Genomic DNA, 20,281 nt, shown 5'->3' with positions numbered 1-20,281 from the left:
CAACCAGAAGTTAATCTGAGAGTTTCCAACATGGATTACAAATAAAACACGAGAACACAAAAAGGACAGTTACCTGTTCCATAACTGGCATTCTTCGAAATGTGTTGCTCATGTCTATTCCACAGTAGGTGTGCGTGCTCGCCACGTGCACCGGTGCAGGAAGTTTTTCTCTCAGTAGTACCCATAGGGGGAGCACTGCTGCAACCCCTAGAGTGGCACCACCATGGCGCGCTCCCCCCACCCTCAGTTCCTTCTTGCTGGATCAACTCCAACAGTGGGGAAGGAGGGCGGGATGTGGAATAGACATGAGCAACACATCTCGAAGAACACCAGTTACGGAACAGGTAACTGTTCTTTCTTCTTCGAGTGATTGCTCATGTGTATTCCACAGTAGGTGATTACAAGCTATGTCTGATGGAAGTGGGTAGGAGTTCAGATTCCCTGGCTGAAGCACAGCTCTACCGAAACCAGCGTCATCCCTGGCGTGGGAGACAATCACATAGTGCAAGGTGAACGTGTGCACTGAGGACCAGGTAGCGGCTCTACAGATGTCCTAGATAGGGACGTGGGCTACAAAGGCAGCCGACGAGGCCTGAGCCCTTGTCGAGTGAGCCCTCACGATAGGTGGTGCAGAAACCCCTGCTAGGTCGTAGCATGTCCGGATGCACGATGTGATCCGCCGAGACAGTCTCTGGGTGAAGATCGGTTGACCCTTCATGCGTTCCGCCAAGGCAACAAAGAGTTGCAAAGACCTGCGGAACGGCTTAGTCCACTCCAGATAAAAGGCTACCTTCCAGGAAAGGTGAGACCACAAGCATGTAGCCAGGGGTTCGAACGGGGGCCCCGTGAGGCAGGATGGCACCAAGTTTAGATCCCACTGAGGGACAGGTGTTCTAGCATAAGGGAAGGACCGTACCAATGCTGCCGGGACCAAGCTGGGACAATTAGGAGGACACGTGCTTTGTCCGTTTTTACTTTCTCCAGGATCTTGGCAATGAGGGAAAACGGGGGAAAGGCGTAAAGAAGTTGGCCCGACCACGACAGGAGGAAGGCGTTGGAGATCGATGGATATCAGTAGCCACAATGCCCTGCGCATGGACACAGTTGAGGCCATGGACCAAGCAGCCATGTCAGCCACATCCGCCGCCGCCTGCAGGGCAGCTTTTGCGGCAGCGGCGCCCTCCTCCACCAGTGCCTTAAAATCCTTCCTTTCACGCTCTGGAAGGGAGGGTTTGAATTTCGGCAGTGATCCCCACAAGTTAAACTCATAATAACCGAGGAGGGCCTGGTGGTTGGCCACCCTCAGCTGGAAGCTGGTGGATGAATAAAGCTTCCTGCCAAACGAGTCTAGCCTTTTGGAGTCTTTATTTTTGGGTGCGGGATCTGGCTGGCCTTGTCTCTCCCTGTGGTTCACGGACTCTACCACTAAGGAGTTGGGGGCCGGGTGGGTATAGAAATATTCCTGCCCCTTCATGGGCATGAAGTATTTGCGCTCTGCCCATTTTCATATCAGGGCAAGAGAGGCCGGTGTTTGCCAGAGGGCATTAGAGATGTTGGCCACCCCTTCATGGAGCGGGAGGGCCACTCTGCTCGGTGCCGAGGATGAGAGTACATTGAACAGCGAGTCCGAGGGTCCCTCCATCTGCTCAGCTTGGAGGTGGAGACTGGACGCTACTCGCTTTAACAGCTCCTGATGGGCCCTGAAGTCCTTGTGTGGTACGGAGGGGGGTGGGGTGGCAATCTTGTCCTCCAGTGCCGGGGAGGGGGCCGGTACTGGGCTCTGCATGCCGGCCGGTGCTGTGGGATCCGTCCCTCGGTCGGACTCCTCTTGCGGTGCCGAAGAGCCATGACCCGCCAATCTATCCCTCGGAGGTCTGGATAGCGCGGCTGATGGAAACACCGATGCTCCCGCTATCGACCGAGGGCCTTGCTGGGCGTGCACAGGGGGCCAGGGGGTCCACTGGCACCACTGGCCCTGCCACGGGGGCCCTTGCGCGGTGCTGGCGGCACCAGCTGGTTGGGTTGGCCCAGCTGGGTCATAGGGCGCTGCATGCAGGACGAAGTCAGGTTGTCACCGAGCACATCATCTGCCAAGGTATCTGGACTCCAAGGCGGCACCGTTCCTCGACGCCGAGGTGCTGCTAGTCGAGACGATTCGATGCCTGGATCCAAGATGACGTGGAGCTGGTGATCCCCGCCAGGAGTTGTGAGCTCGGTGTCTCGCCGCGCGAGAATCGGAGCATGACCGGAGATGGCGTCCGTGTCGAGAGTTCCTAGAGTGGGAGCGTCTGTGGCATCGGTGCCTGTCCCGCTGATACCCTGCACTCGGCATGGAGCACCGACTCCATGAGAAGGGCCCAAAGTCTAATGTCTCTCTCTTTTTCCGTCCTGGATTTGAAAGACCTGCAGATTTTACAGCGATCGGTGATTTAGGAGTTGCCCAGGCAGCAGAGACAGTCGGTATGCAGGTCACTTCTGGGCATCGAATGCCTATAAGACTCGCACGATTTAAACCCTGGGGCCCAGGGTATGCCCTGGCCCAAACTCTAACTTTTAACGGACTAACTGAAACAGGTACTACTGAAGAAGATGAGATTTGGGACAAGCTGCAGCAAAGCTGGAGCAAGTAGTTCCGATGCACCATCACTGGCAGCAAGACGGAACTGAGGGTGGGCGGAGTGCGCAGCTCTCCTTATAGCACGCCGTGGTGGTGCCACTCCAGGGGTCGCAGCAGTGCTCCCCCAATGGGTCCTGCTGAGGAAAAAACTTCCAGCACCGGAGCATGTGGCGAGCACACACACCTACTGTGGAATACACATGAGCAAGCACTCGAAGAAGAATTATTGCATTTTCAGCTGTAACTGTTTTCATTTACCTGGCTTAAGATCATAGTGTATAATAGGGGGCTTGATCTCATTGAGATACCGTAGTGCATTTACTATTTGCATTACAATGGACCTAGCTTCTTTCTCTGACATCAGTTTATGTTGCTTGAGATAGAAATCCAAATCATTGCCTTCACAGTACTCCAACACTGTACAAAACCTAGAGTAAAAATTCAGAAATACAGTGTCAGTTAAGGTAGAGTACAAATTGCCATCTAATGGCACAATCATATGAAAAAAAAAGTAAAGATTGATGACAAGTTAATTTCACATATATGAATAAAATCTTTTTAAATTAAGGGAATCTGGCATAACTAGTTAATTAAAAACCCAACATCAAAGCATTTGCATTCAACGGAAAAGAGACTACACAAGTATTAGTGAGGCCATGTAAAAAAAAGACAGTTACCTTTTCTGTAACTGGTGTTCTTCGGGATGTGTTGCTCATGTCTATTCCACAGTAGGTGTGCGTGCTCGCCACATGCACTGGTGCCAGAAGTTTTTCCCCTAGCAGTACCCATAGGGGAGTGCCCCAGTGACCCCTGGAGCGACACCTCCATGGCACGGTATAAGGGGTGCTGAGCGCTTCTCCCACCCTCAGTTCCTTCTTACCAGACAACTCCGACAGAGGGGAAGGAGGGTGGGATGTAGAATAGACATGAGCAACACATCTCAAAGAACACCAGTTACAGAAAAGGTAACTGTCTTTTCTTCGAGTGATTGCTCATGTGTATTCCACAGTAGGTGATTCCAAGCTATATCTCTTGGAGGTGGGTAGGAGTTCACAAATTCTTGTGACAAAGCACAGCCCTGCCGAACCCGGCGTCCTCCCTGGTTTGGGAGACAATCGCATAATGCGAGGTGAAAGTGTGAACTGAAGACCACGTAGCAGCCCTACAAATGTTCTGGATGGGGACATGGACCAAAAAGGTAGCCGACGAGGCCTGCACCCAAGTCGAGTGCACCTTCACAATTGGTGGCGGAGGGATTCCTGCCAAGCCGTAACAGGTATGGATGCATGAGGTGATCCAGTTGGAGAGCCGCTGAGTGGAAATCGGCCGACCTTTCATGCGTTCGGCCGACGCAATGAACAGTTGCGAAGACTTTCTGAATGGCTCCAGGTAGAAAGCCAGGTAGAAAGCCAGAGCCTGTCTCACATCCAGCATGTGGAGGCAGCACTCCTCACTGGACACATGGGACCTGGATCAGAGGACCGGCAGAAAAATGTCCTGACCTGTGTGATAGGCAGAGACCACCTTCGGGAGGAATGAAGGGTGTGGGCGGAACTGGACCTCATGTGTATGGGGGGCTCGGCAGTCAGGGCCCCGAGTTCTGAAACCCGTCTAGCCGACATAATTGCAACCAGGAAGGCCACCTTCCACGAGAGGTGTGACCAGGAGCACGTGGCTAGCAGCTCAAACGGGAGCCCGATGAGACAGGCCAACACCAGGTTTAGGTCCTACTGTGGGACAGAGGGCCTAACATACAGGAAGAGACGATCCAACCCCTTAAGGAATCAGCCAGTCATAGCATGAGAGAATATCGTGTGGCCCTGCCAATGTGGCCGCCAGGTGCACCTTGACTGATGAGGGCAACAGGCCCTGGGCTCTAAGGTGAAAGAGGTAGACCAGAATAAGCTGGATTGGGGCAGCCACCAGGGAAACGCCCTGCTCGTCTGCCCATCTGGAGAACTGAGACCACTCTGCAAGTAGACTCGGCACGTGGAGGGTTGCCTGCTTTCTAGGAGGACAAGCTGAACCCCTTCCAAGCACGTCCTTTTCTCCATACCTAACCATTGAGCAGCCATGCCGTGAGGTGGAGCGCTGGTAGGTTGGGGTGGAGGCGGCGGCTCTGGTCCTCGTAGAGCAGGTCCGGGAAGGACGGCAACAGCGGGGCAATTGCCAGGCCTGTGAGGGTCCTGTAACAATGCTGCCTGGGCCATGCCAGGGCAATCAGAAGTACCTGAGCCTTGTCCGACTATCTTTTCCAGGACCTTGCCGATCAGTGGGAACAGGGGAAAAGCATAGAGGAACTGGCTTGACCAGGACAGGAGGAAGGTATCGGAGATAGCCCCCCATCCTATCCCTCCTCGGAGCAGAACCGGGGACAGCGACAGTTCTGCCAATTCATGAACAGGTCCACCTGGGGAATTCCCCACACTTGGAAAAGTCTGTGCACACCTCTGGGTGGAGAGACCACTTGTGCAGAGAGATATCCCTGCTCAAGCGATCCACCCGCACGTTCTGGGCACCCAGAGTCCCACAGCCTGAGGGCTTCGCAGCAGAGGGCAGAGGATTGGGCCCTGCCTTGCCTGTCGATATAGAACATCGAGGCCGTGTTGTCCATGAGAACCCTAACCACCCGGCCCTCCAGGTGCAAGCGGAAGGCCATGCATGCCAGCCATACTGCCCTGAGCTCCTTGACATTTATGTGGAGGGTCAGATCCTGAGCTGACCACAGACCTTGGGTCTGAACGTCCCCGACATGGGCCCCCCGTCCCAAGTCCGATGCGTCGGACACTAGTTCCAGCGACGGGGCCCTGCCCCTGAACGGGACCCCTTGGAGCATGTTTCTCGGGGAGGACCACCACCATAGGGAGATGATCACTGGCTCGGGTTTTGTCCTCCCTGGCCTGGAAGAACTCTGAGGCCAACCAGAGCCGGAGGAGCCTCATCCCGAGTCTGGTGTGACAGACCACATATGTGCATGCTGACATGTGACCCAAGAACTGGAGGCACACTCTAGCTGTTGTCACCAGAAACCTTGTGATCATGTCGATGAGCCCCTTCAGGGTCTCGAACCTGTCCAGTTCTTTGGCCGACAAGGCGTCCAGGACTGCCCCAATAAACTCTATGCGTTGTACCAGGACTAACGTGGACTTGGTGTCACTTACCAACAAGCCCAAAGTAGTGCACGTGGACAAGAGCGCTACGTGATCCCACACCTGTGACCGGGAGCTGCCCTTGACCAACCAGTCGTCCAGATAGGGGAAGATCTGGACCCCTCGGCGCCTGAGGTAGGCCGCCACCACCTACATATAGGGGCGGTGGACAGGCCAAACAGGAGTACCGTAAATTGGTAGTGTTCCTGCCCCACCATGAAACGGAGGAAGCATCTGTGCTCCTCGAATATATGAAAGTGGAAGTACGCGTCCTGTAGCTCGAGGGCGACATACCAGTCCCCAGGACGGGATGATAGAGGCCAGGGAGACCATGCGGAACTTGAGTTTCACCATGAACTGGTTCAGGCCTCACAGGTCCAAGATGTTCCTGAGCCCCCCTTTGGCCTTCAGGATAATGGAATAGCGGGAGTAGTACCCCTTGCCTCTGAACTCCCCCGGTACTGCTTCCACTGCTCCTAGGCCCAGGAGCCACCCCACCTCCTGCTCGAGCAGAGCCTCGTGTGAGGGGTCCCCCAGGAGAGACAGGGGCAGGGAATGGTTGGGTGGGGAAGAAGTAAACTGGAAGGTGTAGCCCCGGGAGATGGTGTTGAGGACCCAACAGTCCAAGGTCAGCCGCGACCACTCCGAGAGAAAAGCACACAACCAATTGGAGAAGGGAAGCTTTACTGAGGGTGGATTCCTTATGAGAACTGGCAGGGCGCCCCATCAAATCTGCCTTTCCCCCGCTTGCTTGCCCTTGGAGGACCCAGGCTGGGGGGCAGGCCGAGACTGCCTCTGTGGGCGCCTCTTATAGTCCTGTGACTTCTTATAAGGGGTCTTGTATTTTGAATGGGTGGCCTGAGTGGGAGTCTGCTGCAGCTTGAACTTAGGTTTAGCCGGAGCCGGAACATAGAGACTCAGAATCTAGAGAGTTGTGCATAAGTCTTTCAGGCCATGCAGCTTTGCATCTGTTCGTTCCACAAACAGAGCTTTGCCATCAAACAGGAGGTCCTGCAGGGAGGTCTGCGCCTTGCTGGACAGCCCAGAGAACAGGAGCCATGATGCCCTTCTCATGGACACCATGGAAGCCATGGACTGCGCGGCCATGTCCACTGCATCCGAACTTCCTGCAGGGTTGCCCTAGCAGCCACTGTGCCCTCCTCCACCAGTGCTTTGAACTCCTTCCTGTCGCACTCCTGGAGGGAGTCCTCGAACTTGGGCAGGTAGCCCCACAGATTGAACTCATACTGGCCCAGGAGAGCCTGATAGTTCACCACCTGTAAATGGAAGCTCGAGGACGAATAAATTTTTCTTTCAAAGAGACCAGCCTCCTTGAATCTTTATTTTCGGGGAAAGGGCTGGTTGGCCCTGCTGTTCCCTGTGGTTGACCGACTCGACCACCAGGGAGTTAGGAGCAGGGTGGGTGTATAAGTATTCATGCCCCTTGGCAGGGACAAAGTACTTGCGTTTCGCTCTCTTAGAGATGGGGGCCAATGAGGCCAGGGTTTGTCACAGGGCATTTGAAATTTTCACCACCCCTTCGTGGAGAGGCAAGGCCTCCTTGCTCGGTGCCAAGGAGGACAGTACATTAAACAGGGAGTCCGAGGGCTCCTCCAGCTTGATGCCACCCTTTTAAAGAGTTCTTGGTGGGCCCTAAAGTCCTTCTGCGGGATGGAGGGAGGAGGGGCCATAACTGCCTCATCCGGGGAAGGTGAGGAGGCCAGCATGGTATTTTGTGTCCACTGGCACTGGAGGGTCCACCACCTGGTCGGTCTCTGGGCACAGTGCCGAGGATGCACATCTCACCGACTCCTTCCTTGGAGGTCTGGAAGAGGGAGGCCGATGGTCCTTTTGAGGCTCCAGCCACTGAGCAAGCCCCCACTGGGAGCTACATCGGGGGCCACAGTGCCCACTGGTACCGTTGGGCCAGCCACGGGGCCCGGTGCCACTGCACCAGCTATGGCACCAGCGGAGCCGGGTTTTCGGACTGGCGGGCCTGGCCCATCAATGGACAACTACGAAGGGCGGCCGGGCTGACATACGACTTGCTGCTGTCCCTGGACCGGGAGGAGCATTGGCAACGATGCTGACCATGGGACTGCGATCCCGACGTGGAGGACCGTTACTGTCAGTAACAGCTGGTCCACGATCGGCTCCGGGGGGTGAACCCACGACGGTGAGACGACGGCGATCGATGCCCGCAGAGACGGTGCCGTGGCGGGATGCCAAATGGGACCCATGTCGACGTTCATGCCATGACCGGCTGCAATAGCCCCTCCGAGATGAGGACTGCCTTGGTCCTGTCAATGTTTGCTCCTCAAGGCGGAGCAGTGCCAACAGTCTCAGTCAGACGGAACCCAACCAGACAGCCTGGTGGGCGTCAAGGGCAATCCATGTGGACTTTGCCCTGAACGGAGGCTGGGCGGCAAACCACGTTGGGAACTAACTAACTAACTAACTACAGGTACCATACACTGAACGAACAAGCAGTTTTGGGGACGAGCTACAGCAAAGCTTGCGCAGAGCAGTTCCAAAGCACCTTCACTGGCAGCAAGAAGGAACTGAGGGTGGGGGGAGCGCACAGTGCCCCTTATACAGCACCATGGAGGCACCACTCCAGGGGTCGCTGGGGCGCGCACACCTACTGTGGAATACACTCGAAGAAGAACTTTCCTTTTTGCAGACTTAGACAAGTTTCTTGATAACAAATGTAGTGTAATCTCTTACAGTGAAATTCTGTGCTGGGTCTCTTAAAGGCGCAGCCCAAGGGAAGCATGGTAGTGGTTAAGGAAACTCCTAATCCTGGCTTCCACAAGGAACTGGAGAAGCCTCTGGTATAATTAAGACAGCCCCGGAGGTCAGTCTAAGTTGCAGTAGCTTCCCTGGGCTGTCCCATGGACTACAGTGCTACCTGGACTCACTTGCAGTACTGTTGGGATGAACTGCAGCACACACACCCCTTATATGAGGGTGTCCCTGGAAAGCAGCCTTACGACTGTATTCCACAATGTCTGCACCATGGCGAATTTTCCCCCAGACAGAACTGGGGCTTTTAGAGCCCCTTTTTATTATTGCTCCAGTCATTTTAGATAACGAGGCCAGAGCTGAGGTGAGGATCTCATCCTTAGTGTTCAAATACGGTCTTCATTTTAATATAAGTAAGGTATTAAAAATACTTGGAATGTTCTAAAATCAGTGTCATTTCACTTACGTATCTGTATCCAGGGAGAAGTAGTCATAGAGTTTAACTATCCTGGGATGATCCAGTTCTTTGTGTATTCTATACTCTCTGCAGGCATGTCTAAAGGAAAATGTTTAAGAGGTTTGTTAACTTTCCATGATCAACAGAACACAGGTCAATTTACCACAAGAATCCTAAATCATTAATATTTACTTGTGGTAGTTTTCCTTCTTCTCGTCTCTCCAGCTTTTGTTAAGTTGGTGTATTTTCACAGCAGCGTATCTTTGTTCATAAAGATCAAAAGCCTAGAAAACCAGATATGGAACAATTACAACCAAAGATGACAAAAAAACAACACTCAAAAAGATCCAAATTCAGCATATAATCAACAGATCTACAGACAAATTAAGCAAAATGAAACTATACAGATGTGTTATAGAAAAACACTTCATAATCATGAAGACCCAGTTAATCTGAAGTATACAAAAACTTTATTATACAAGCAATACTACATGCAGTTTGTAGAGCCATGGTGTTGCATTAGATGGCTTATCATAACATTTATAATTTTGTTTCACTTTCCTCAGATATTTTCTTATCCAGCAAAGACTTCTGCCAATTTTATATTCAGAAAAATAAATGTATCCAGAGAAGCTATGACTAACCAAGAGGTTACAACTATGTTTGAGTTCATAAAGGCTCATTTCAGTGGCAAGCGCTCCCTTCTATGGCTGGGGTTAATTATCCCAGGTCCAGAAGGACTAAAACATTTTTAAAATTTGTACCACAAGTCCCTAATTTTCCAATTTGCTGTAATGCATTTTCCTTAGTGTACATATCAGCAAGGCTACAGTCACAATCCTGGCTTTTTCCCTACTACCAATGGAGCCTTCGTCTATTGTTTATATAAGTAGGATCAGTGATGCTCAGCTCAGTGGTGTTCTCTCCCTTCATATATAAGCTAAGGGGTTTTTCCAGCCTTTGTTTAAGAAGTGCTACTGTATTAGAACCACAGTTGCCAACTTTCACGCGGTAAATAAGCACACCGACTTTCACAATAAGCCAAAAATCAAGCTAATCCCATTTCAAAACAAGCCAATCCCTAAGAACCCCAACACTATGTAACTAGATCCCCCAGGCGTGCAGTCTGGGACTGTGGTGGGCCTGCTGTGCAGCCCTGACTCTCTCCCTGCCTTGCCCTTCCTTGCCAGGAGATGATCAAAAAAAGAAGCAACAAGCTACAAGTCAAACAAGCTACAATCCAAAAACTAGCCAACAAGCAACTCAAGCCAATTAAGCCAAAACCAAGCCCAATTTCTGCATTTTTTTCCACGGGTTTGGCATGTCTAATTAGAACCCTCTTAGTCCGAGAGATCAAAAGTAAGAAAATTATTATAATTTAATTTAATTATTTAAATTATTTAAATATTCGATTATACATATAAATAAACAAACAACGGATGTGGCTATGAAATATTACAGTAGCAGACCAAAATACAGATTACCTTATATACTTCACTGAAGCCACCTCGACCAAGTAAATGAAGTAACAAATATCGTTCATTTAATGTGGGATGATCTTTGAACCTTAAAAAGAAAGTAGGAAGACTTCAACTAACTGTTTGAAATCAATTTCAAGCTCTACTCTAGGTCCCTTCATATTATTTTCACCTAATTTATCTGAGTATTTTTTTTATAAGAAAAAAAACCCTGTTCAGTAATATTCTACTAAATACAATTTTATGGCAGCACTGTGTAATATAGCTATGCAGTTTTTAAAATAGTAAATTAGTGTTTTCATTCCATCATATCAAATCAACAACTGCTACCAAACACTGCCATTCAGCCACTTAGTTTTGTTCGTCTTTTTTTTGCATTTTTGAGAGATTATGAAAAACGTCTTAAGTTTTACCATTAAGCTTTTAACTGTTTATATTTTTATTATACCTGAGTTGAGTCCAATGAGAAACAAAATTTCAGCTGTTCTTTTGGGTATGTACTGTCTGGGAAACAAGTGTTCTTGCTACTTTTGATTTTCAAATTTTAGTGGATCAGTAACAAGACAAATTATATTTTCTATTTGCTTTTTACATCTAGTTCCAGTTTCTTGTTTGTTTTCAAAAGAAAAACAAACCCAAAATATTTCTTAACATTCCTTTTCCCCTCCCCCATCCCTCAGCTTAGCCTTTGTCCCATGTACTACAGGAAGACAAGACACCAGGAAGGTCTTTTAATTAGGCTGCAACTTTAAGTAACCCACCTGGGACCTATTTGGCTATAACTTGTCCAGCAAGGTCACCCTTTCTTGATAATCTGTTCGACCCATAAAAGATGCTGGAACCCTACCACCCTTCCCTCATACAAGGGTAAAGGGAGTGGAGAAGTGGGGGTTATGTCCTTACTATGCCAAACATTCGGAGCGTCAACCTCATTCTCCACTTTCTTTACGAGATGCCTTCTCCTAATCCACTTCCAATTCCAGTGCATCAGGGAAGCGGACCACTTTGGAACAATTACCTGCACTGCACACCTATCAAGTTGCAATAAAATTAATTTTACAACCTACCCCACCTTTCAGGTCCCTGGGATGCTGAGAGGAAGTTGAAAATTGTACTTTACCCAAGCCACACTTCACTGAGGGAAAATTTCCTTCCTTCCCAGCCCCAAAACTAGTGATACCCACAGTAAGGCCCCAAAATCCATTCTTACTCTAATCCCAGGAGGAGGGAGAGGAAGCTTTCCTTTTCAGCACAGAATGGAATCCCAGGGCAGGGTTTATAATTCCTCCCTTTGGATGCAAGCGAGACAGAGGCTTATGCTGCACTCTTCTGTCCAACCAATGAGCCACAGAGCTCCTCCAGAAGCCCATAAGGAGGCAAAGTGTCCATAAGGAGGAGAGGGCTCATGTACAAGTTCTTAAAGGGGCCAAGGGTTTTCCTCTCCAGCTGGCCCGTCCCTGCTGCCCTGAGGCTGACCTGAAGCTTCTCACCAAGGTTCTGCCCCCAGAACAGGAAGTATGAGAGGAGGATGTCTGCTGGGACTGGGACCATCTCTATATGGAGGTGTCTTCAGAACTCGTGACTGAGTGGGACGTGGGACAGTCTCAGAGAGATGAGCCCTTGGGTCAGCCCAAAAATATCTGAGCTCTGGCCAGCTCAGCACACAGGCTCATACAGCTGCAAATAGTTAGCACTAGTTTTGGGAATGAATTGATTATCTTTTTGCCAAAATGTGGGATTTCCTGAATTTACATCTGTAGCACTGTATATTATTGTAATATGTTTCTTCAACAATGAATTGTGGCAATTCTTTAATATTTTTATAGCATCCTGTTCTTAACAGTCATATGTGCAACTCATCAGCCTTTTTGAATCTGTTCATTTCGCACTAACATTTTCAGGTTGTTGGGCTTAGCTATCTTCTACCATAGACCTGTTCCCACCCACTCAGAACTAACAAGGGTAAAGTAGTCCTAGTATTTGTGCCTCAGAGAAAGCCAATTTGTTCATGTTCATACTGTAACAAACTCCCTGAATCCATCAGGCTTTTTAGGATGGGACAGGGTATGTGTATTTCTCCTTCATAAAATATGCAATTTTGTTTTTAACTGTTGATCAGATGAGTACAGAGTTATGACAGAGATCCATGATAAGAATAATCCTAGTAGGTATGATTCTTGTATTTGTTGTAGCTGGAGCTATGTATTTCTCATCTGCAGTACTGGGACCTTTAACCAAATCTTCTTACAATTGTGCACCCACTATGTGTGTATTAAGAATCCTCTCACAACGTTGTTTCAAGCATTGAGACACTGCTATGTACTTTTCTCTCTCTGATCTGGGACTGCTTCCTTATAGTTTTCCGCAGAATTTATGTAAGGCCTTGCATGTTAGGGTTTGCCAGTAGCTGGGTTTTTATGTTTATCTGAAAGTGTGGGTTGGAAGTATTTTGGCATAGCCACAGTAACATGTAGTTACTAGAAGTAACAAGTACATTACTATCTCCTGTGGCCATCTATGAAACATCAAAAGTTTCATTTCTCATTATTGAAATGTATTTGTATGTTCACAAAAACTTTTGTCTAAGAAAAACAAAACACTTTAAAAGCAGATAGTTATATGTATCACCAACTAAATTCAGGGTATCAGATATAACAGTGGGGTTGATTTCATGGCTCTAGGGACACAGTGTCCTCCAGGAGCACCAGAAGCAGAGTATCCAATCTATTTTTTAAGTGATGGTACACACCTACTTCCATCCGCACAACACACACACACAAGGTAGGAAGTTTTTCATTTTCCAACACAGCATTTATAATCATCTACCGCAGAAAATCAGTACTGAAGTACATGGACTCCTAGAGAGCCTGTGTAACAGGCTTTGTTCTCAATTTCAGAACAGGAAGCATAGTTGGAGCTTTTCTACCCAGGTACTGGGGTTGCCAACCCTCCAGGATTGTCCTGGACTCTCCAGGAATTAAAGATTAATCTTTAATTAAAGATTATGTCATGTGATGAAACCTCCAGGAATTCATCCAATCAGAATTGGCGACCATACCAGGTACTATTGCACAGGATAGCCAAAACCTGCCATTCTCCAAGAAACAGTAATTTCCTTCTTGTTGATCCTGTTTTTTTCATTTTAAGTATGCTTTCTTCTTAAATTAACCAAATGTTCAGTTCAGCTGAGTTATATACATTGGACAGCTACCTAATGTCTAGAATTTTCCCAGCATATGGCAACTATTAAAAATATTATAGATATCTAACTGCATTACTGTGGGCTTCAACACTTTTGGAAGTGCTGAATCCATATATGTATAGTTTCATTATAGCCAAGAGTAAACATAAAATTGAACTTTCTGTCTCCTCTACCATTATAGAGGAGTTCACTTTACTCAGTTATGTAATATATAGAGTCACAGTTAATTCTAGATGCAAGTTTTATCTTACAATAGATTACCACACAAATTCAAATGTTGCAATAGATATCAGTAATATATACATGACTTAGTCATCTGCTTTTCTGCACTTTCAGGAGCTTTGATAAATATGTGAACAATACTGCAGTAGAGCTGAATCTAGTGTTACACAAACATAAAATTTCCACAAGTGCATCAAGATTTCACCACGTCTGTAGGCATTACTTTCAGATGAGTGGGTTGCTTTAGACTCCCCCATAACTATTCTTTATGTCAGAACTGTGATGTAGCAAGTTTTAGATGTTCTGCATTTTCAACTCTACATGCTCAATCCCTCATATGCCCTGTAAAATTATTAACCATTATTTGTAGGTAAAATTAGTCCATTTAAGACAAGATAAATATAAAACCAGGGAGAACACCTAATAAAAAGTTATAATATATGCTGTTCAATTTTGGGGAATGTAGTTTTTAAACTATATTATGTTTTTAAGAATAAACATGAGAAATTAAAATCTAGTGGCTTACTGTGAATTATCTTCATTGTTTATTCTTTTGAGTTCTCGTATGTGAAGATTTCTAACTCTTTCCAAACGCTCGAGTTCTGCTTGTATTTCGGCTTCTTCCTGCAGATGAAATGAATGAACTATAAAAGCTCAATTTACTCACTGTTTGAAAAGGATATTTTTACCCATGCATCAATACTGGTAGTGATGGAGGAACATTACATTAGAAAACGCTGCTGAACCAGAAAACAGAACTGCTTTTCTTTTAAGGCCTGAAAAATTCAGAGATAAGGCATAAGCCTATTTCAAGGAATCCTTCTCTCCATGAAACCTATAAGTAATGGGATGTTCGGTTTTGTCCTGCACTGTGGGGATACTATTCAAACTGAGTGCCAGTGGGTTTTGTACCTCAGCCAGCGAGAGAGATTATCTGGGTCTGAAATTGATGTACAGTGTGAAAAAAAATTGAGATATGTGCAGTTTTAGAAAAGATGCTTTAAAATATTTTAAAGCTCAAGTGTGAAACAAGGCAAGACTATGCAAGAATATTCATAATAATCTAAATATTATTTAGTTAAGCATTTGATCTGTAACACTGATCAAAGAATACTTTTTTAGTTTCAGAGTTCTCCCATTTATGTGTTATCAAGATCACAAATGCAGAATGTATGTTGTCAAAGATTTACAGTGGGATTTTCAAAAGCACCTAGGGGAGTCAGGAGCAAAACTTCTAATTTAGGCACCTTTGAAAATCTCATCTTTACTCTACATACTTGTCTATTCAAACATCTTTTAGTTACAATTCATTTATATCAGTGATACTCAGACGGAGGCTAGCAAGCCACAAGTGGCTCTTCAATGTGTCTCTTTAATGCAGCTCTTTGCAGCACATGATATTAAAACACTGTGTGACTGGTTAATAACTTAGATTGGTTAATAATTAAATCAAGATGATTTTACTATGTTATTAACCAATTAAGTTATCAATTTGCACTAAGTTATTAACTTATTTGCTTTGAGGTTTTTTTTATATTATTGTTATATAATGAATTCACACTTTTGTGGTTCTCGAGTATCACTGATTTATATTCTATAGTACAAGTACACAATTTAATGGTGCTTAACTTGCAGAAAGATAGATATTTATAACTGACATTCTAGCATCAGTAAGCATGCTTCCTACAAGTAGAAAATGAGTTTAACAAGTTTAAAATTTAATTTAAATATAAAATCATTGCACCAGCATCATCATCTTATTACTATGACTACTGTACTGTCAATGGAATACACCCTTTATTAGCTTTCGTAGTGTTCCAATCCAGTAGTATTTTGCACACATCTCAGATTAAGGCATTTCTAAACTATTTCAGAATAAACACTGTGAAAGGAAAGTTTAGAACTTCATTACTACTTTCAAAGAAAGGTAGATAAAAAAATACTTCAGTATTTTTACATTTTTGTCCTAAAATGACGACAAAATCACACTGGTATGCCCTCTACTCCACCTTTCACACATGTTGTAATGTCCAGCATGAGAGTTGGGTATGAAAAAATGGTTACCCACCTTTTTAGTAACTGTTGTTCTTCGAGATGTGTTGTTCATGTCCATTCAAAGTAGGTGTGCGCGCGCCGCGTGCATGCCAGCCAGAAGATTTTCCCCTAGCAGCGTCCGTAGGGTCGGCCCTGGTGCCCCCTGGAGTGGCGCCACTACAGCGCCCTATAAAGGAGCCCACCGACCCTCAACCCCCTCAGTTCCTTCTTGCCAGCACTCCGACAGAGGGGTAGGAGGGTGGGTATTGGAATGGACATGAACAACACATCTCGAAGAACAACAGTTACTAAAAAGGTGGGTAACCGTTTTTTCTTCTTCGAATGGTTGTTCATGTCCATTCAAAGTAGGTGACTCACAAACCTAACCTTAGGTGGCGGGGTCGGAGATCACTGCTGACTGGAGTACTGCACGACTGAAGGCTGCATCATCCCGAGCCTGGTGCATGATGGCGTAGTGTGACGAGAACGTGTGGATGGAGGACCACGTGGCCGCTCTACAAATCTCCTGAGTCGGGATCTGAGCCAGGAATGCCGCAGAGGAGGCCTGCGCCCTAGTGGAATGGGCCGTGACCAGAGGGATAGGGGTCTTAGCTATACGGTAACACTCCCGGATGCAGGTCGCGATCCACAAAGAGATTTGCTGCGAGGAGACCGGGAGCCCCTTCATCCTATCCGCCACTGCGATGAAGAGCTGAGAGTTGAGCGTCTGAATGGCTTGGTACGCTCGATGTAAAAAGCCAAGGCCCTGCGGACATCCAGGAATGTAACCTCCGCTCCTCATTGGAGGAGTGTGGTTTCGGATAAAACACCGGGAGAAAAATATCTTGACCCATGTGGAACTGTGAGACGACCTTTGGTAGGAAAGCCGGGTGAGGTCTAAGTTGGACCTTGTCCTTATAGAAGACAGTGTATGGGGGCTCAGATGTTAACGCCCTGAGCTCCGACACCCTCCTGGCTGAGGTGATCGCCACCAGGAAGGCGGTCTTATACGACAAGTACAACAGGGAGCACGAAGCCAGAGGCTCAAAGGGAGAGAGGGCGGAGAGGACCAGATTCAGGTCCCAAGCAGGGGCTGGCTGACGAACATGCGGGAATAGCCTGTCCATACCCTTGAGGAAATGCCCAACCAGCAGGTTCGCAAACACCGAGGTACCCCCCTTCTCCCGGATGGAAAGCCGAGATGGCCGCCAAGTGAACACGAATCGAGGAGAGGCCCAGTTGTCTGAGGTGGAGCAAATAGTCTAGGATAATAGGGATTGGGACCCCCAGCGGATTGTGACCTCGCTGACCTGACCATATGGAGAAGCGCTTCCATTTGGCCAGGTAGGTGGCCCTAGTTGACGGTTTCCTACTACCGAGAAGCACTTGTCAGACCTGCTGGGAGCACTGCATCTCCACCGGGTTCAGCCATGGAGCATCCATGCTGTGAGGTGAAGGGACTCGAGGTTCGGGTGGCGGAGGGAGCCCCGGTCCTGCGTGATCAGGTCCGGGAGCAGGGGCAGCGTCAGGGGCACCTGAACGGACACGTGCAGGAGTGACATGTACCAATGCTGGCGTGGCCACGCCGGAGCTATCAGGATTACCTGTGCGTGATTCCTGCAACTCTTCAAAATCACCCTGTGTATCAGGGGGATCGGAGAAAAGGCGTAGAGCAGACCGACCCCCCAAGACAGTAGGAAGGCGTCCGACAGAGACCCCTGACTGCGGCCCAGGAGGGAGCAGAACCGTCGGCACTTCCTGTTTTCCCTCGAGGCGAACAGGTCTAACTGGGGAAAGCCCCAGAGCTGGAAAATTGAGCGTACCACGTCCCATTGGAGGGACCACTCGTGGCCCCAGAACGAGCGGCTGAGGGTGTCCGCCAAACCGTTCTGCTCCCCCGGAAGGTAGAACGCCGTCAGGTGGGTAGCATTGTGGACGCAGAAATCCCACAGCGCGAGGGCTTCCCTGCAGAGGGGAAAGGAGCGTGCACCCCCGTTTGTTGATATAAAAGACCGCCGACGTGTTGTCAGAGAGGACTGAAACACATCTGCCGGCCAGGTGAGACCGGAAGGTCAAACAAGCCAGGTGAACCGCTCTCAGCTCCCTGACATTGATATGCAACTCGAGGTCCTCCGGCGACCACATGCCCTGCGTCCTGAGGTGTCCCAGGTGCGCTCCCCAACCCCGATCCGAGGCATCTGTTACCAGGAAGAGGGAGTGCTGAGGGGCAGCGAAGGGGACGCCCATGCACACTTGCTGTGGGTCGAGCCACCACCGCAGTGAGTTCAGCACCGAGCGGGGAATGGACACCACTGAGTCCAAGGGGTCCCTGGCCGGGCGATAAACTGTCACTAACCAGGACTGTAGCGGGTGAAGCCACAGTCTGGCATGGTCCACCACATAGGTGCAAGCCGCCATGTGACCCAACAGCCGGAGGCAAACTCGCGCCGTGGTAATCGGGGCGCGGTGCAGTCCGAGGATGAGCTCGGAAATCGCACGGAACCTGGATTCCGGCAGGTATGCTCTGGCGTGGGTGAAGTCCAGAACTGCTCCTATGAACTCTATTTGTTGCGTCGGAGACCGGGTGGTCTTGGCTTCGTTCAAGAGGAGGCCGAGATCGAGGAAGGTCCACCTGATGAACAACACCTGGGTCTCCACCTGCTCCTTGGAGCAGCCCTTTATGAGCCAGTCATCCAGGTAGGGGAATACCTGGATGCCCCGCCTGCGCAGGAAGGCCACCACGACTGCCATGCACTTCGTGAAGACCCTTGGAGTAGCTGACAGGCCGAACGGGAGCACCGTGAACTGCAGATGGGCGTCAGCCACGACAAACCTGAGGTACCGACGGTGTCGGGGAATTATGGCAATGTGGAAATAAGCATCCTTTAAGTCAAGGGCGGCATACCAATCTCCTGGATCCAGGGAGGGAATAATTGAGGACAGGGAGACCATGCAGAACTTGAGCTTTCGCACAAACTTGTTCAGCCGCCGCAAGTCTAGGATGGGTCTCAGACCCCCTTTCGCCTTCGGCATTAGGAAATACCAGGAGTAGAAGCCTCTGCCCCTGAGCTCCCGAGGGACTTCCTCCACCATCCCTGCCTCCATGAGTGACTTCACTTCTTGAGTTAGAAGTTGCTCGTGAGATGGGTCCCTGAAGAGGGACGGGGAGGGGGGTTGGTGGGGCGGGAGGGAGGAGAACTGGATAGAATATCCCCTCTCTACCATGCAGAGCACCCAGCTGTCCGACGTGATGCGGGACCAGGCACGGTAGAAGGGGGACAGACGTGACCCAAAGGTAGGGGTGGAAGGATCCAGAGTCTCGATTGGTAGGTCTCCCTCGACTGTACCATCAAATAGGGGGTCTAGGCCCTGATGATGGCCTCGACTGGCCTGACCCCTGGCTGGAGGGGTGGCGTTGGGGACGCCTCCTGCCATTTCTGCCCTGCCTGCGACCTGGCTCCTGGCGAGTCTGTGGCTGGTACGGGCGGGGGGCCGTCTGCGGCCTAAACTGTCTGCGCTGGGTTGCAGGGGTATGCAGGCCTAGCGAGCGAAGCGTGGCCCTCGAGTCCTTTAAGCTGTGCAGACGTTTGTCCGTTTTCTCCGAAAAAAGGAGCTGCCCCTCGAAGGGGAGATCTTGAATCGTCTGCTGGACCTCATAGGGCAGGCCCGAGACCTGAAGCCAGGCTCCCCGCCACATGACCAGGCCCGTGGCCAGGGTGCGCGAGGCTGAGTCCGCCGCATCTAAGGCGGCCTGGACAGAGGCTCGGGAGATCAGCTTTCCCTCCTCCACTAGGGTCCAAAACTCTGACCTCGAGTCCTGGGGAAGGAGCTCCGTAAACTTCGACATGGCTGAACACGTGTTATGACCATATCGGCTTACAATTGCCTGTTGGTTGGCAATGAGGAGTTGTAGACCTGCTGTGGAGTACACTTTTCTGCCAAAGAGGTCGAGTCTTTTAGCGTCCCTGCTCTTTGGCATTGACCCCTGAAACCCCTGACGCTCCCGCTGGTTGGCCGCATCCACCACCAGGGAGTCCGGGGGGTGGGTGGGTGTACAAGTGTTCGTGCCCTTTAGAGGGGACGAAATAGCTCCACTCCGTTCTCTTGGCAGTAGGGACCAGTGAGGCTGGCGTTTGCCATAAGGTGTGGGACGTATCTGCTATAGTCTTTATCAGCGGGAGAGCCACCCTGGATGGCCCTGAGAGAGCCAGGATACAGGGTCCGCGTCCACCTCGATTTCCTCAGCTTGGATTGGCCTAAGTCCTGATGCCGGTGCCGGGGCACTCCGCACTGAGGAAGACGTGCTGGGCACCGCCTCGGCCGGTTCCGGGTCCGAGGGTGGCCGCAGGGCAGCCTCCATCAGGAGAACTCTAAGTC

The 20,281-nt window shown here is 49.3% G+C and overlaps 1 protein-coding gene across 3 annotated transcripts in view; it reads right to left on the bottom strand.

Annotated features, from left to right (window-relative positions):
- The window catches only part of TLK1 (tousled like kinase 1), a 159,124-nt gene that overhangs the window by 16,914 nt on the left and 121,929 nt on the right, over positions 1-20,281 (bottom strand). For all 3 annotated transcript variants that reach the window (XM_039495081.1, XM_039495082.1, XM_039495080.1), the window contains exons 13-17: positions 14,397-14,494; positions 10,453-10,534; positions 9,161-9,252; positions 8,978-9,067; positions 2,876-3,045 (exon numbers count right to left, since the gene is read on the bottom strand). In XM_039495081.1, coding sequence (XP_039351015.1) covers positions 2,876-3,045; positions 8,978-9,067; positions 9,161-9,252; positions 10,453-10,534; positions 14,397-14,494 — 532 coding nt within the window. The remainder of the gene's footprint in view (positions 1-2,875; positions 3,046-8,977; positions 9,068-9,160; positions 9,253-10,452; positions 10,535-14,396; positions 14,495-20,281) is intronic.

The sequence above is a fragment of the Mauremys reevesii genome, linkage group 11 (assembly GCF_016161935.1).
Source record: "Mauremys reevesii isolate NIE-2019 linkage group 11, ASM1616193v1, whole genome shotgun sequence".
NCBI classification, from domain to species: domain Eukaryota; kingdom Metazoa; phylum Chordata; order Testudines; family Geoemydidae; genus Mauremys; species Mauremys reevesii.
The sequence above is the reverse complement of the archived record's forward strand: the minus strand, read 5'-3'. Positions and strand labels throughout refer to the sequence as shown.